The 18,207-nt window shown below is 48.2% G+C and overlaps 1 protein-coding gene across 1 annotated transcript in view; it reads right to left on the bottom strand.

Annotated features, from left to right (window-relative positions):
- Nucleotides 1-4,151: 4,151 nt before the first annotated feature.
- ALG5 (ALG5 dolichyl-phosphate beta-glucosyltransferase) overlaps nucleotides 4,152-18,207 on the bottom strand; it is a 47,699-nt gene continuing 33,643 nt past the window's right edge. The window contains exons 6-10 of the mRNA XM_078600873.1: nucleotides 17,702-17,815; nucleotides 17,399-17,461; nucleotides 11,492-11,643; nucleotides 5,311-5,396; nucleotides 4,152-4,613 (exon numbers count right to left, since the gene is read on the bottom strand). Of these exons, the coding sequence (XP_078456999.1) occupies nucleotides 4,498-4,613; nucleotides 5,311-5,396; nucleotides 11,492-11,643; nucleotides 17,399-17,461; nucleotides 17,702-17,815 (531 nt within the window). The 3' untranslated portion in view covers nucleotides 4,152-4,497. The remainder of the gene's footprint in view (nucleotides 4,614-5,310; nucleotides 5,397-11,491; nucleotides 11,644-17,398; nucleotides 17,462-17,701; nucleotides 17,816-18,207) is intronic.

Below are 18,207 nucleotides of genomic sequence, written 5' to 3' on the forward strand. Positions count from 1 at the left end.
AATCTTCCCACTGAACAACTACTGTAAAACTCCTCGTACGGCCGTGCTCAAGAGAATGTTCTCGGCTCCGTAGGGGTTCTCAAGATGCAGTGATGCTGCCCGAAGTGCTACGAACAAAATTAAATCACAAACACGATTAAATGGTTTATAAATCGCCTCCTTTGCCGAGATGAAATGTGGCTGGAAATAAAAGACTTGGATCACTACGATGCTTATTACATTACAAGGCATTTTTGTATGTGCGATCTTGAACTTCTTTCACACCGTACATAGCCAATCATGCTGTTCGGAGATGCGGGAATTGTTTTTACTGGTGCAATGTCCGTATCGTATTTCTAGAGAGTTAATGTGTTACACCAGACACCAGAACAAGCAACTCACTTGATGTACATGATCATTTAATTCACGTTTTGGCAAGTACCTTTTGCAAAAAGTTAACATTGTGTGCACGTGTCATTTATACATACGGTATGTATACAACCCAACGAATCAGACTCATTATAGTCGTGACAAACGAAAATAAATCCTTCATCAGGAATTGATTATAAACTAGATATGGATAGAAAAGTGTCGAACGCAAACCTTGTTCCGAACCTCGAATCAGTCAGCGTTGCAACCATCCGTGTCCCAAAAACTACCAAATACAAAAGTAATCATGTGGGGGAACCTTCAGAATTGTTGGCCTCCAACAAGGACAATAAGCAACATTGAAAAATGACTGGATAGTCTTGACTGCATAATCGTACGCAGTACGTTACTGATGCTCAAGCCAGGAGGGTTGCAATATGCGAATACTCAGAAACACCAAGCGGAATGATGTGGGTGGTCTGTGGAGTCAGAGTGAAGCATGCTGCGTGGAAGGTTAACCTCAAATAAAATGTCCCTTGCTAATCCAAGGTTCATGTTTATGGAAAAAGGCCCCAAAATACCATTAAGTTATTTATTATAGCGAAATAAATGCCAAATATCATTTGCGGCGGGAGAAAATGTGCCTTGAAACTTGTGGTTGGGAGAAATTTCATTTGAAGCGTAGTTTTCTCGAGAGCTGTTCCCGAGTTCAGCCCCATCGCACGGTCAGCACCTCCTCCCTCTACCAGCCCAGGGTTCTCAGCGCAACGTTCAACTTCTATCGGTACACGTAAACTCGCTCGCTGATCGCGGACACCCAAGGGCTCGGCCTCGGCAAGTTAAGGTAATCTTCTTGGTTCTTTCGGTAAAGTCACGTAGAAGAGAAATAATAAAATAATAAAACATAATAAAATAATTCTCACGTTTCGGCCACAACGCAAGCAGCCGTCCTCAGGTGAAGAACAGGACCTGTTCTCAACGCAAGCAGCCGTCCTCAGGTGAAGAACAGGTCCTGTTCTTCACCTGATGACGGCTGCTTGCGTTGTGGCCGAAACGTCATGAGAATTATTTTATTATGTTTTATTATTATTTTATTATTTCCCTTCTACGTGACTTTACCGAAAGAACCAAGAAGATGAATCCCTGCAGTCACGAAAGCTTTAAATCGAAATTTAAGGTAAGGTAATTTACCCTTTTTACCAGGTGAAAGGGTAAAGGTGTCGACATGCCAAGGGGTAAGGTAAAGGGTCGGGTAAAAGTAGCGTGGAAGAATTACCCGGTAGGGTAAAGGTAGCGCGAAGTATTACCCGGTAAACACCTTGTTTACCGCTCGCTAAAAGCTCTGTGGAATCATCTTGAGTATTCTATATGAATAAAGCGCTACTACCTAGTATTTACCTGTTATAAACCTTTTTCATGTGTAATAGTACCCCAAAAATTACCCTGTAATCGGGTAATTTGTATGGGGTAAAGGTAAAAGGTAGGGTAAAGGCAGGCTCGTTGTTTTTACCTTTTACCTTGCCGAGGCCTACCCACGGGCTAGTGTCAAGTGCTTTGAAGTGGGTGCGGTAATTCAATAACTGTACATGCCAGTTGAATTGTATTTAAGTCGAGCTGGGATATAGCCCATAGCTGAACTATATCTCAGCTCTAAACTTAAGTAAAAATAAAACTGGCATATAATGTTGTTTTATTTTACCAGGTAAGGCCCACTATAGCTCTTTTTCAGAACCGACTTGGCCACGTAAGATCGCTCAAGGAAGTGGTGTATCACGTGGATATTTAAAGCAGCCAAACGCCCAAAACGCATGCTTCTAAATGTGGAGGGAAAAAAACAGGAGGACCCGGAGAAAAACACACGTGACCACGGGGAGAACATTTAATCACCACACCCGCCTATTTCCGCAATCCATTTCTCGACAGCACTGATTTATTGGTTTCCGCGACTCGACTAACCAGTTAGAGAGATAAACAAATACATCTCCCCTCTGTGTGTACATGGTGCCGCTGAACGGGAAGTGATGGGCGTTGCTTGGTGACGTGATCCCCCCATGAGCTGCGTCACTCAAGCTGCGCGAAACTCCTCGGCGGTTTCCCGGCTCAGGGTGGCGGTGGGCCAGGGCAGCCAATGTGAAGAATATTAGAGAATCAGAATCGTTATTTATACCGGAGGAATCCGATAAAGCTCTTTTTCACACATGTCCAGTAAGGGTGGGTGAGAACGTAATTTTTTTTATCCAACTCCTATTTTTAGCCGATTAATCGCCCCAATAGACGAATCGTCCCAGCTCCAAATTAGATCCTCGTAGTCATATTTACCCACAATTCGTATAGGCGGCAAACGAAGCTACCGATAGACGAATCAATTGAGGGCTTGAGGAGGTGGTGGGGGGTGGGGGGGTATGCCCTATAAAAATGAAACCAATTTGACTGAAAATCCTGCATTGATATAGGAGTTGCTGACAGTTTGATAGTGCCATTTCTCCACGCGTGAGATGTGCCTTGCAAACCACGAACACAAATAGGAGAGGGCACAGGAGATGTTTTATAAATGAGCAGCATGCGACTCAATTGAGCTGCTCTTTGTAAGGCAAGAAAATACGAGTCTCGTAGGATTCAATGCGAGACAGAGTTAGCAGGCAATTGTTCCTACGTGCATGTGCGCTCGAGTGCTTGTGCGCGTACACATCGATGCGTGCACACGTGCGCAGATGTGCGTGGAGGCTCGGCTGGCAAACAAAATGGGCTGCGGTGACATCACCGCCACTTAGTAGGGAACGTTGGTTGCATTGCGTTATTCCACGCATTTGCCTCTGTGCGCACGTACACACACACACGCGCACGTGTGCTGCAACATCAAGAATACTCCACGTGTGCGTAGTGTACAGGATTTAATTTGAAATGTTAATACATAAATAAATTTCAGTAAATGAACAGTCGGCAGTCTGTTTCACCACCGAAAAATAACGTTTAGGTCCACTGGCATATTGGTCGTCTGGACCAATGTTTCCCAGCAGCATCTGTTTTTTAAAAGGCCACAGCAGCTTGCTGATGAGCATGAGAAAGTTGAAACCGGCCAGGAGTTTGCCAGCAGAAACAAATACTACTAGAGAACATTCATCCAAGACGCCAATCGGGTTGATGGAGCTAAATGTTATTAATATTGTGGTGGCATTGCAGATCATGTTACATGTATTTATTAAACCCACATCATAATAACCCACAGTCCGTCAAGACGGCACGAGATCGTTTTTATACAAACATTGGTTCAGTAATAATGCACCCAACCACCCCCGCGTATCATCACCCCTGCCATCGAAAACAGGAAGAGTGGCGTTCCCAGCATCACCAATATAACCCCACCTGGGGTTCACCCTCGATAAAATAAAACGACAACCCATATATGGCCACAGACCTGGAAAGGCCACATGATACGAGAACCTCCGCAGATCACTCGGCCTTCAAGTGCACGCTCGGCGGCACAGCGAGGAAGCCCGCGTCAAGCCACCGCCGTCCAGTGCAAAGGCTTAACGAAGCGCTCTGTAGTTTCGTGTAAACCCTCGTTGGATTCGTCCACGGAATAACCACCCCCCCCACACCGCGTGCCGCCAGAGGTCGCAACCGGGTACCCGATACCCGTACCCTACCCGATACCCGGCTACCCGTACCCGACCGGGTACGGGTACGGGTAGCCGTTTGCGACCCTGGTGCGGCCGGGTACGGGTACAGGTAGGCCGTGAGTCACTGGTGAGAAACTGTTTGTCACTCATTTCCCAACGTCTTGTCTCTTCTCACAATTCAAGTTCCTAGAATCAACCCACCCGCGCCTGCAACATGGCTTCATCCCAGAGGTCGCAATCGGGTACCCGATACCCGTACCCTACCCGATACCCGGCCGGGTACGGGTAGCCGGGTATCGGGTAGGGTACGGGTACCCGTTTTCGACCCTGGTGCGGCCGGGTACGGGTAAGGAATCAAAACCCGTTTGCGACCTCTGCCTGCCGCGCCCCCCCCCGCCCCAGGCAACTTCCAAACGCACGTGGTGTTCCAAACGAGACGCTCCCGTGCGGTCTGTCGGCCCATGCGTGGGCAAGCAGGTGGGCGGGCGGGCAAGATAGCAAGTGCGGGCAATGTTCTGTCCACCGCCAATCACTCTTGCTTGTCGACGGGCTCAAGTCTCCATGCGCCGGTCAGGTAGCGCAGGCGGATGAAGAGCAGGTCCCGGCCCATCTGCACCCAGCTCCAGAAGGGAGTCAGCTTGGATCCTGTGGACAGAATTGCACGGTTGCTAAGCAATGGTAACGATAATAGAGGAGACGCGATTGCAATGATACGAAAGCGGAAGTGTCTCCTTGCACAGTGAATACAAGGGGTTGGCGGTAGTGGGCGTTGTTACCGACGGCCCACAGCCACCGACGGTAGAAATTCCACATTCCCACGGTGGGGTTCAGTCTCTCCGAAGGAGCGCTGTTGACTTGCGACAAACACTTTTTATTTAAATTTCGATTTAAAGCTTTCGTGACTGCAGGGATTCATCTTCTTGGTTCTTTCGGTAAAGTCACGTAGAAGGGACATAATAAAAGAATAAAAATAAAACATTATAAAATACAATTCTCACGACGTTTCGGACGCTGTCTTTCCAACAACCCTGTTCTTCACCTGAGGACGGCTGCTTGCGTTGTGGCCGAAACGTCGTGAGAATTGTATTTTATTATGTTTATTATTTTACTATTCCCCCTCTACGTGACTTTACCGAAAGATCCAAGAACATTTTATTTACTCTGGCGGGATCGTAGGCTACTAAGTTAATCTCAAAACGGGATTTGAACTCAGAACCTTTCTGATTCTCAGTCAGATATCCCAAGCAGTGCCATCCAGCTGGATGACAAGTGACAGCTACACGTGTGTGTGTAAATAAGTACAAGTACTTAGACCGCGTATTCAAGTGGGCAATCAACGTACCCTCAATCTCCGTCCACCTCACGGCCACCTCTGCGACAGGGATGCTCAGGCACTGTGCGATGTACAAGAGCTCAACATCAAAGGCCCTGATAGAAAACACAACAGCAAACACGTGTGTTAATACGACGCACCGAGCACGAAGTGCACCGAATGTTTATGGCCACTGCCGGTGGAAAGGCCTCCACTAAATACGGTGTGCCTATGTATGTGTCTCTCTCTATGTATCTCTGTGATATCTGTCTGCTGATATGTCTGTCTAAATGTCCTCTGGTTATGTGTTTTTATCTCTCTCTCAAATTTAGCATTCTCAGGAAGAACGCAATCAACCAGGTAGGGTGTTGACTGTTATGTTATCCGACTCGCTGTTGTATTACATTACATTTCTAAGTATACTAGATTTGTGTTTCTATTTCATTTATACCTGATGATGATTGCTTGTGTTGCAATCAAAACGTCGTATGCTAGTATTTAATTTATTATTTTCTCTTTATACGTGACTTTACCGAAAGAACCAAAGAGTAATTCCTGCAGTCACGAAAGCTCCAAATTAAGTTTGGTGCTAGGGAGCCCCTATAGAGGCTCTTTGGTCTGCTCTTCTGAGCTGGCCAAACATCCAACAAGGGGTGGAAGCAAACGTACTTAATCCCACCACACAAGAACTGTCGTGGATTCATCCTTTGACTGGCCATCGAACAAAGACGGTCACCGCACCACGCGCGTTCAGATGTGCTCCTGCGGTCCGTCTGGAACGCTCTCCCCTTCTGATATTAGGAAGCCACTGGAGCTATGCACGTTAAAATCTATATTGACAACTTATTTCTTTAGGACTGCTTTTTGTGTTTAGTTTTCTTGTCCTTCCCCCGCACATCCGATTAGCACGGTTGGCTACGTACGGTGCGAAATAAGTTCAATAGACATACGTACATCGTGAATTCTGCTGTGCGGGCAGAGGAGGCGAGATTTAAGAAACCTTCACATCGCTTTGATCGCCCCAGCAAAATGACAAAACTGCCCAACTCTGGGTCGCAAGTCCCAATTGTGCGGACCGCTGCACCACGGCAGCATCAAGATCACATCCACGCTGCGAAACATTTTTCTTCCGTGTTTATCTGCTCTCGTCACGAACGTCCTTTATGCAGATATCTTTTACTCCCACAAACCCACGAGACGGAACATGAAAACACATTTTTGCACAACACTCCCACTCGCTTGGGTTTTTCTCCCACAACTACACGGCAGCAAGCAATGTTATTCCCACTGCTGGCGTGCGCGGCACCGACGCCACCGCTTGCACGTCGCGTGTTTTTGACGCGGGCGCGCGCTACGACGACGCTCCGTGGGATCGCGTCATGGAGATGCGTGGTGCATTTCAACAACCGTCTCGAATGCGTATCCACTTAAAATCTTTTACATTCACCCCCCCCCCCCCGTTGGGAAGGAGTTGAGTCTATCGCTCCGAGTCAAATAACAAATTCTCGCATACACCAATGATTTACTGTATTGATCTCGTGCACCCCCCCCCCACTACCTTTCATCATTCAGTTGAACAGAAACAGATTCATCAGGAAAACGACTTGAGTCATGCCTCTTTGCATAGGTCACTGCCCGCAACATTAGCCGACTAAAGATTTTTGTTACTACGTAAAAGGGCAGTGTTAATGCGCTAATGGTGGTCTATTGTTTTTTTATATTGTATTTCAGTCAGAAAAGTATCTTGCTGCAGTTGCTGCCCAAACACACGTAGGTCAGTAGTCGTGTTGTTTGGAAATCCTCCAAATCAAGTTGTATTTATCAGTCACTTTCGCTTTGTTTGCAATAAAGCCATTGATCCAATTTAGTACCACATTAATTATTACATCTACAAAGAGAATTAACCGTTGTCTTGAGCCAACCATGTAAATAATGATGCTATCTGTAAGGGAAGTTACTCTCTCAGACAAGCCTCCCACTACTTTTATATTCATTTGTAAACACTGCCAAGTCGGTAAAGAATTACGAATTAAACCTGGCCAACGTTTAGGTGCCACTCTTTTTTTGTTCCTATTAAAAGAGTGAGCGATCCTGACTTGGTTCGAGATTCCAGACTTCAACTCGAGTTTGGTAACATTAGTAATGTACAATGGAAAATTTAACTTTTCATAGCGCTCTGCACCCACTGAATAAGAACTTCGTGAAATTCTTGAAATTCTTGAAATGATAGCTCAACGAAGTGGCTTACAAAAATTTATAGCAGCCAAATACTCTAAAACGCACATTGATTCTAAATGTGGAGGGAAAAACCGGAGGACCTGAAGAAAAAGCCACGCGACCATGGGGAGAATATCCAAACTCCAAATACACAGCAGCAGGCGTCAGGGTCGGGATCGAACCCACGACCTCCTGTAAACCCGGCGAGGTAGTTAACATCTCGCAACAGCGGTGCCCCTGCCAGTGAGTTGCCACTATCTGAAAGATGGTGATGTGAAATTTGGTTGCCAGCGACAGTTTCAGATCACTCATGGTGCAGTCGGGAATTTCTGTGACATCGCATCAGCCACTGATATTTATGAATGTTAAACAAACCCATTGTAATGTGTTGGTGCAGCCTGGCTTCAAGGTAGTTGCGGGTAGTGCAATATTTAGTTTTTAAGATAATATGTAATTGACTCAAGTTGATAGGCTGGAAACAAATATTTACTGAACATTACTTTAGGACAAAATGTGTAAACACGTTTCCCACCGACATTTAAAAACGGGCGGGTAACAATAGCTGGTAATGAGAAACGTTAAAAACACCGCTCGCTACAATCTACAAGATCACTATTTAAATAAACGGTTTATTGACTAAATATGTTTTTTTTGACTCGGTGCCACAAGGCTCCCTTTGGCCGTGCGGTGAAACCCGGTCTCCTCGTGGAGCCGAGTTTTGACACCAACGAGCGGCTCTGCCGTCTCCCCACAGCTCTAAGGAACGGTGACGGCAGCAACTGAGTCCAGCTGTCACGATCAGCCAGAGCAACGCACAGCGACAAGCGCTTTAGCAGAGGGAGGCCACGCGCTCACGGCGCGCAAGCGAGCGCGCGTACAGACGCAACCGCCGTCGAGCGGCGCGCATCACCGCCAGCAGGGGGTCGAACAAAAAAATAAAAAACCCTCGGAAGCTCCGACGGCGCTTTCGAGCTAAATTTGAAAGCAACCTCCGAAAGCGCGGCCGCAAATTACGCCGCCGGGGGGGCTTGCACGCACGCGCGCGCGCGCGAGACAGAGAGACGGATAAACACGTCGCGTTCGTTTTTCACGTTTCCCACCCTCCCCCCGCCACAACTGCGGGCGTACTCCATGGGCGAGTCCAAACCCGATCCCCCGACGGTTTCAGAGAGTTTCTTCTTTGCCGCCCGCTGGGCACGGCGGCACCGACACCTGTCTGTTGCCGTTTCTGTCTGCGTTGGTGACCTGCCAAAGCACGCGGTGCCCAGTAGTGTCTGTCCGTGTCAACAGAAATGTAACGTCCAACACGGACGGGGCGACCGACGGAGGGACACAACGGCTCAGCGGAGGGGTTGGGGGGCTGCAGTAGCAGCTTGTGACCCTGGTGCCCAGGCAACTATCTCTTGCTTCCCCGCCCACCCACCAGCTCAGTCGCCCGCCTGCCAGCCAGCCAGGCGGCCAGTCGGCCCACCCCTCGCAGCTCCCGGCACACATGCAGGCCGGCTCGTGAGCTGGCACAGTCGCCGGATTGTGTTACTGCCACGCAGCACATCGTGACCACCCGTCGCAGCACAAAGGGGGCCTTATTGCACTTTTAATTCTCAAACCACGCTGCCCAAAACGGGCTTTTGTTTGCTTATTAATATATATTTTTTTACATTTCATGTCCACGGCTGGCATGTGGCAGTTTCCTGCCAGTTAATATCGGCAATTAAGCGAATGGAAAGCGTCTTTTGAGGGACGAACATGCGTGTAAAGTACCATCGCTTTAACACGTAGGCTTTAAAAGAACCAATATCATCCAAAATATAGCTTTGTTGGGTTAGATAGCGTAACAATAAATGTGTCGTTAAACCCGCCACCAGCCGACACAGCCAATTAGTAAGTGTCACGTAAACAGCACTTGCCAATATGATTGTAAATGTTGTGGATTTGTTCTCCAACACACCGGTGTGCTGTACGAGTACACTACACTACTATACACTACACTATACACTACTACACTATTACACTACACTATACACTACTACACTATACACTATTACACTATACACTAGTGCTGTACGAGCAACGAATAGCCACGCTCTGTGTACGTGACAAGCCCCTTACTAATTGGCTGCGTCGGGTGGTGGCGGGTTTAACGACACATTTATCTTTACGCGATCTAACCCAAAAAAAACCCCCTCTATTATGGAGTACCATCGCTGCTGTGGTTATCTGCAAGATCGGTCAGCGTCTCCCCTACTTGCTGGTCAATGTCAGGACCCAGTGTCTTCATTGAGCCGTCAACTCACAATTGAAGCTTGCTAACGCTGAGCTGCTGCTGCAGAATAACAACTCATCCTCAGAGGAGATCAATACTGGATGTCGGAAAACCATTTGCGGTACGGTATGCCGGCTGATGCAAACATCTGTGGTAGGTTAAAGTGTGGGTAACATCCCATTCCGACTCATCCTGTGTACGTACAGTACACGGTAAACCTGTGCCAACAAGATTTCACAAGAACTAAAGGGCTGGGTCCTGGGATTAAACCGTAGAGTATTATTGGAATCTTCCACAAAGTGTAAAGAGCGAAAGGGTTCTTCTCTAACTGGGCGAGCCAAGCCACGTCCCAGAGAACAATAACGGGCTCACATTTGGTTTCCAGATGGGTGAACACGGGAGGCAACTGTGGATACAAGGAAGCACTAACTTCAATTTGCCGCTAGTCTTTCCAAGTAACTTTTTTGGTGTTGCGAAATAATCGCGGGCAGCACTTTTGCGGGGGGGGGGGGGATACGGGGAGGGGGCAGAAAGTAAACAACGGAACTTTCCGCCGATGCCCCGCGATTGGGGCGCAAAGGGCAACACGGTGGCGAGTGAGTGACCGCGTGTGTAAACTCCGGCACAGATACTCGTGACAAAGACAGAGAATCCCTCCACCCCCCCACCCCCCCCCCATAGCCTTCAACAGCCTGTTGGGGCGAGTGCGGTTAGCGAACACATATTGAGGCTGGCACGGCACACAAGGGGGTGGTGGGGTCACCACATGATGCCCGGCTGCCTTTGGCTCATGGTTTTAAATGCCTGGCCAGGTACCCATTTGAGGTGGAGGTGACCTCGGGGAAAGTCAAAAGACCGCTTCAGACATCACTCGCCGCTGACGTTATTTGTGGCGGCCACTTCAGGAATTGAACTCAGGTTGCCGTTACATACCTACCAGGCAGTAATTTTATGCCAAGTCAACCTAGCAGAGGTCCAGAACATCTTCAGATATATCAATTGGTATTCATGGGATGCAACGATTCAAGTAGATTAATACGCTCATGATGCGTGCCACAAAAAAAAAAACGTTTGTATTTGTGCAGGTTGCATGCCGTGAGTTCACATGACCACAAGAGCTACTCAAGGCACCAACATTTAAAAAAAAACGATTCTCAGATCCAAATCACTGCCACAAGACTGTGACAATGCCATGAAATCGCAGGCCAAGTGTTAATGCCCGAGTCTCGCAAAGCCAGACGAAGAATTCTTTAGCGTCGAGTGACCGTTCTGCGAGCCACATAGCGGCAGAAAACCAATTATCAACTACGGATGAAGGTATTTATTAATTAATTAAATTTGTCAGTGGCCCGGAACAGCTACTACGGCCGGAGGACATACCGAGCAAACGAGGGCTCGCGATATCGGCAACACCGGGGGGGGGCGTGGGGGGGGATTTTTCTCCGGCTCCTCCGGTTTTTCCCTCCACATTTAGAATCAACGTGCATTTAGAGACACATGGCCGCTGTGAATTTCCGCGCGACGACACGCCACTTCGTCGAGCTATCGATTTGGGGGTGGGCCCTTACCTGGTTAAAATAAAAAAAATTGGGAGGTCGGGTTAAGAGTGACGTGGATGGGCGGCCACGGGGGGGGGGGCAGGGGGGGAACGCGCGAGCTGGCGAAAGGGGGGGGGGGGGTGTGGGTGGGGGGGACGAGGTGGGGGGGAGAGACCCGCCCGCTCCGGCGTACCAGCGCTCGACGTGCAGGCTGGAGAAGGTGCGCAGGGCGGCGGCGCGGCTCAGCAGCTTGAAGCCGCACTGCGTGTCGCGCACCCCCCGCACGCACAGCAGCCACACCAGGAAGTGGAAGCCGTACATGAGCAGCGTGCGGAAGTAGGAGCGCTGCAGTGCCGTTGTGGGATTTGGTGGCGACGGTGGTCGTGGGGGGGGGGGGCGGGTGGTGGGGGCGGGTGGTGGGGGCGGGTGGTGGGGGGTATAGGGGAGGGTAGAGAGGAGATGGAACGCATGGGGGGGGGGTGGAAGGAGAGAGCGTTTAAAAGGGGGGCAGGGTGAGGATTGGGAGAGGTCATTATGGGGACAAGGGTAGGACACACAAACAATCCAACCGAAATTACATAAAAATAACACATTTCTGTCCCAAGTTTATTACAGTCGTGCTCAGGGCATTATGGCAGAAAGGCGAAAAGTCAATTCGGAATGCTCGCAGAGCAGCGCATCACCTTGTGCGTGAGAGAACGTCCCCGCAGGAGACATCACAGAATTCCTTATGAGACCCCTTCATTGTTTTTTATGCAAGCACGGCTCCGATACAGAAGTACGTTTGTCGCACTAAAGCCAAAGCGATATTTTTATATTCTCAAAGTTGAGATTTCACCAAAATAAGTGAGATTTTTTCTTTCATACGTTGGCTTTTTTTGTGTGAAGTCATTGGCGACTGAGCTAAGACCATCAACTCCCTACACTTAAGAACCCGGTTTAATCACCAGTGGCTGAACCCCGGATTTGAAACCAGAATCCCTTAAAAAGATACAACCCAAAAAACAAACAGCTGTTATCCAAAAGGCACACGTACGAGGCTGTACGACAACACGAGTTTTAGGCATCATTAAGCGTCGCCGGGGAATAAATAAATACTTTTAAAGTTGCGGTCAGACGACCCGACTCTCACTTCCGTGTTGCCACTGCATTGCCACTGCATTGCCACTGCATTGAGACTGCATTGCCACTGCATTGCCACTGCATTGCCACTGCATTGACACTGCATTGCCACTGCATTGACACTGCATTGCCACTGCATTGCCACTGCATTGACACTGCATTGACACTGCATTGCCACTGCATTGACACTGCATTGCTACTGCATTGACACTGCATTGACACTGCATTGACACTGCATTGACACTGCATTGCCACTGCATTGCCACTGCATTGCCACTGCATTGCCACTGCATTGACACTGCATTGCCACTGCATTGCCACTGCATTGACACTGCATTGCCACTGCATTGCCACTGCATTGCCACTGCATTGCCACTGCATTGACACTGCATTGACACTGCATTGCCACTGCATTGCCACTGCATTGACACTGCATTGCCACTGCATTGCCACTGCATTGCCACTGCATTGCCACTGCATGACAGCATAACGGAACGCTCTCGAAGTGATGTCACTGGTGTCGGGGCGGTGCGGGTGACTGCGATTTTAGAGCATTTTCGAAGCTTCAGCGCATGGCGGGGAATGCTTGGGACAGGCAGCCTTGGGTAGGTATCTACACCGCACAGCCCTTTTGCTAATCCACTGCTGGATGAATCCCTCTACCCAAAGTATCTAGAACATAGGCGCTCTGCTTTTTTTGGGTTACGTTTTTCTTTTAGCAACCCCCAGAATACAAGTAATTTTTCCCCCCCATCCCCCTGGGCATCTCTCTTGGCAGCTCTCAAAGACATATTCCACATTCACATGGGCAAGTACCACAGTCTAACCGTGGGACAATCGCCGCTGATTTTCTAACGCGGCGGCGGCGTCACTCTTTTTTATTGACCACGGGAGGATATGTATGGCCGAACGGAATGAAATCAGATATGTATGCACGCACGCACGCACACAAACGTAATACACGCCGAAACACAAATTGGGCGGTGGCTCCCAGCAAAAAAAAACCTCTGTGCACCGCATGCTTGTGCGATTGTCGAAAACGGGCAGATAATAACGAGACTTGACGTTAAGAGCAGCTGCCCAACTAAATACGCGTGACGAATATTGACTCCAGAGCAGAAGCTAAGCGACGTCGAAGAAACAATTCTGCACGCTAATGAAGAGCGAATCGTTCTTTTTGGTCGCGCTTTGCTACGTCGGACGTAGATGCGCATGCACGGCAAATTAGATGCACGTCAAAAAAAACCTCGCTGCCGCGTTTCCGTTGCTTACGCGTGCAACCGAAACATGACAGGAAATCTTCTTAAAAAAAATGCACGGTTAAATAAGCACAACTCTGTTCTGTGTCTCTGAAATATAATAAATGCACATTGTGTTCCGTCGGCCCGGCTGGCTGTCCAGATGCAAACATTAACCAGCGGCGTTTGTTTAAGCAGGTGAAGGTCTGGACTGGTTTTTTCGACATTCTGGGTCTCATCAGCCGAAGTCTGGCTTGGGTTTGTATCTCCAAAAAAAAAATAAGAGGAGAGTAAAACGGGAGATAAAAAAAAATGAGAGAGGAATATTTTTGCCAAGACATTTGAAAGGAAGGAAGCAGGGGAAGCAGCCGGAGAAGAACAGATGCTGCTTATGGGAGGACAGCTGTGTGCGGGAGCGTGGAATCGCGTGAACACGTGGCGGGTGTATTTGTGTCTACACGAGACTCCAGCGAGCCAGCCCGGGTAAGTATGATCACCCGAAACGGACTGGGCGTGGCAGATCCATGTCAAACCCACGCACACACGTTTTTGTTATAGCAGTCTGCGCTCGTTCTACGACCAGCGTGCAGTGGACAGAGCCCGCTGTCGATCGGTAGGCCCTAATATCACAAGCAGCATTGAGCCGCAGAGTATTTCCTCGTGGGAGGCCACTGCAGACCAATGTTGTTGTAAAATAGCAGTCTTGCCCACACGGTTTAAAATGAAAATACATTTGGCCATGGCAAGCTTTACGATACACTCAAATAGCACGTTCTGTTATTGCAAGCAATCTATGTTACAACAATATTTTATTTAGTATTTGTCCGCCCTCATCATATATTTATCATACCAAAATGAGTAAGAGCTTATTTTTGACTAGCAGGAAGCAGGGAGCTGTGGTATTGATGATAAGCTACGCATAAGTAATGACTTTTGACCGAGGTCAAAAAAACGGGATCAGCATGTTACAGCGTGCTCATCTCAGGTCTTAAAATGTCTAAACTCTCTTTCAGTTCCTCTCAATTTCTGTTGAGCTCCATGTTGGGAATAGTTTGTAAAGTAAATAAAAACGTGGGTAACACGTGGGAGACAGAAAGAGTTTCCGTGGAGATGTAAACTAAAATTTCACAGGTATTTCTAGTTTCACACAATCAGATTCTCCAAGTGATTATAAACAACCTTAAGGAGGGCTTTAGACAGTTCAGTCACTTATTGCTGGATCTCTCTCCGTCATCACACAATACAATCTGTGTTTATAAAGCATCTAGATGTGATCACAATTCAAGACTACTGTCGGCGGTCACGTATTTCGTTCTGGGCAGTCCCTCGATTTCTCACAGCGCGCGATCCATCTTCGGGCTGCCAATGCCCATCTCATTTTTAAATCCTTTATATTAAGTTCACTTGCTTGCTTGCTTGCGCGCTTACGACCGTGCAAATCTTTCGGTCGTTTTTTAACCCACTTCCCGTGATTCAATCGAGCTGACATTTTCCACACAGACTCGTTGTGCGTGACAATTTATTTTCGTGAAAATGTTTTTCCATAACTTTACACTTTTTAGGAAAAAAAAAATTATATTTAATTACCAATTGCTTAATGGTGGCAGGCAATCATCTGACCCATAGGTGGCAGCCATCTCAAGCCAGAGGACGAGGGGACTCTAGCCGCCACGCATATAAAGGATTTATAGTGAAAAACTTTGTTTTTACGGGTACATTTTTTTAGAGCTGCTTTTTGTGTTTAGTCTTGTTGTTGTTGTTGTCCTTCCCCCGCAGAGTCCGATTAGCGCGGTTGGCTACGTACGATGGTGCGAAGGAAGTTCAACGTACACACACGCGTACCCACATACGTCGCATGTCTCGATGGGGAAAAGGGATTAGGCTCACTCCAAAGTAGCGCTTGTGGGCGTTTATCAATAATTAACTTTGTTTCAGCGCAAAATAGATTTTTAAAAAAATTGATTCTCTTAGGAGAAAGAGAGTAAACTCGTGTGGACATCCTTGTTGACGACCGTTTGTGTTTTACTCGTTCCGGATAAAAATAACCGTGTTGGATTAATGACGAAACCCTGTTGTTGGTCGCCTTAACGTCGTTGGCCGATTCAAGAGGGAACACGTGGCACTTGATTATTTGTGAGTTCACGTTTGCGGCCGGTAAGATTGTTTTATCATCTCCCCATTGTCAAAATTTAAGAGAAGGCATATTAGGAGGCAATGTTGAAATACGTGGGGATATCTTTTTACATTGATAAATATAGAACGCTTAAATGCCCTTTTTAAATATTCTTGGTTCTTTCGGTAAAGTCATGTAAATGGAAAACTAAAAAACTAAAAAAATCTAATAAAAATAATCAAATTCAATTATAACAAAAATAAAATATTAAAATAATAAATAGAAAATAATAAAATACAATATGAATTCCTGCAGTCACGAAAGTTTTAAGTCAAAATTTTACTGCCCTTTTTAACTTTTGTACCTGAGTGCAGCGCTCATACCAAGCTGCACTTTGCTACAATTTAGCATTCGTTACATTTTTATAAACCAGTCGTAAAATAACCGTTCAGCGTTGAACTGCTCGGATATCGCCTCACGTTTTCTAGACCCTCAAAATACACAACTATTAATGTGAGCGTAAAAAACGCCGGTCAGTTTTTTCTCCAAAATAAATATCCTGCTTGCCAACGAGGCGGCGTGTTGCGACGGTTTAGCGGATCGAATCTCCCCCCTCCCGCCCTCCTTCAAGCAATGCCGAGGGTCGTAATGATGTCACAGGGTATTTAACATCCACTTCATAGCAGATGGTTGCACGTTGGTAATTCGCTCCCCCCCCCCCCCCAAAATCATCACATGGTGGCTCGGGGAAGTAAGCACAAGGACACCCCACCAATATCGGATGACATTACGTCTCGGTAAAAAGGCAAATTAGCGCACGGCTCGCTGCCCTCTTGGAAGAGCTGCATCGCCCACAGTGCCGCTCGGTGCAGTACCGTCGGTCCCGAGAAATGATTCGCGCAAAAGGCGATTTCTAGACGCCACAAGGAGTGTACCAGGAACCACACGATCGGTCCTCCCGTCAAGCAAGGCAGGACCGATTGTATGGCGACAATCGCGCCTCTTGCCGTCTAGAAATAACCTTTTGCATCTATTAGGATGCTCTGTGCTACTATCATTATTTTGTTTCCAGCCTGCACGCACACGCCTGTCTGATGAGTGTCTCAACATTTAAAGAAAGTGTTTCGGAAATAGTTTGAACTGTAGTCAACTACGATCTCCGTGTGGGTAGCAACTCCCCGGCGCATGTTTCCAATGCACAAACCCCCAGCAGCTGGCGAATGCCGTGGAGTTCTGCAGAGGTTCCTAAATAAAGCCTCGCCGAGAACCCCAAACACTACGCCCACACATCTCTGAGCTGCCAACAAAAACTGTGGTGACTGTGTTAACCCCCTTCAGAACAGCAAAAACTGCTGCCTGCGCACACCTCTGCCACAAAGGGGGAGATTAAAGATGACCCACGGTGCGGTGACCGTGGCCACCAGAACACAACGATGGACAGACATCTCTACCAACTGCATTCTCCGTCCCCGCTCTCTGGCGGACTGCGCGGAATTAATCGCGCTACTCCCGATGCCATGACGTGGCTCGCAATCTTAATCCTGGGACGTACACATTGACATGAGACGTGGCCATGCGTTATGACGACGGAGAAGCGCAGCGGTGCTCGAGTGTGCGAGCGGCTCACCTGAGCGATGGAATCCTGCTCTAGGTGGGCACGGGAGCCACAGGAGATGGCCAAGAGACCCGGCTGGCAGGACAGGGAGACAACGTGGGTGTTTGTTTACACGGCGGTCCGGTTAACGGTCAACAAAGTCGCAGCCAACGAAATCATCGTGCATTTTGAGACCGGTGTTTTTTTTAAAACGAATACTTTCAAAAAACGCCTTCAGATTTCATGACGTGAATTCTGTATTTTCTCACGCCGTTCATGCAGCTAAATGTAACCCGCGCCGTGAAAGGGTGCGGTCGACGGGAAACCCAAACTCACTTCTCTCCCCAGGAGCTTCTTTTGTGCCGCCTCCAGTTTCTCCAGGTCGGGGAACTTGGTGGCTCCATCGGCGTCTGCCATGAGCAGAGACTCTCCACGGGCACAGAACATGCCCTGCGTTGCGGGGGAAGAGACATGTCGCCCGTCACACCGGCGTTCTTCCACCACTCTCCCCTGGCTCAGAGTAGAGGTCGCAACCGGGTACCCGATACCCGTACCCTACCCGATACCCGGCTACCCGTACCCGGCCGGGTACGGGTACGGGTAGCCGTTTGCGACCCTGGTGCGGCCGGGTACGGGTACGGGTACGGACTCAAAACCCGTTTGCGACCTCTGGCTCAGAGACAAAGTTCCCCCGCGTGGCCTTTAAGAGACGATCGGGGCAAGTGCTGTTAACGAGCACCTATTCATGCTCGGTCACCTTTGGCAGGACAAAGGCACACAGCACCAGGTACTCATTTTAATGCCAAGTCGATCTCGGGGAAGGCTCAGGACCAGTTCGGACA

The sequence above is a fragment of the Lampetra planeri genome, chromosome 15, assembly GCF_965212315.1.
Source record: "Lampetra planeri chromosome 15, kcLamPlan1.2.h2, whole genome shotgun sequence".
NCBI lineage: Eukaryota > Metazoa > Chordata > Hyperoartia > Petromyzontiformes > Petromyzontidae > Lampetra > Lampetra planeri.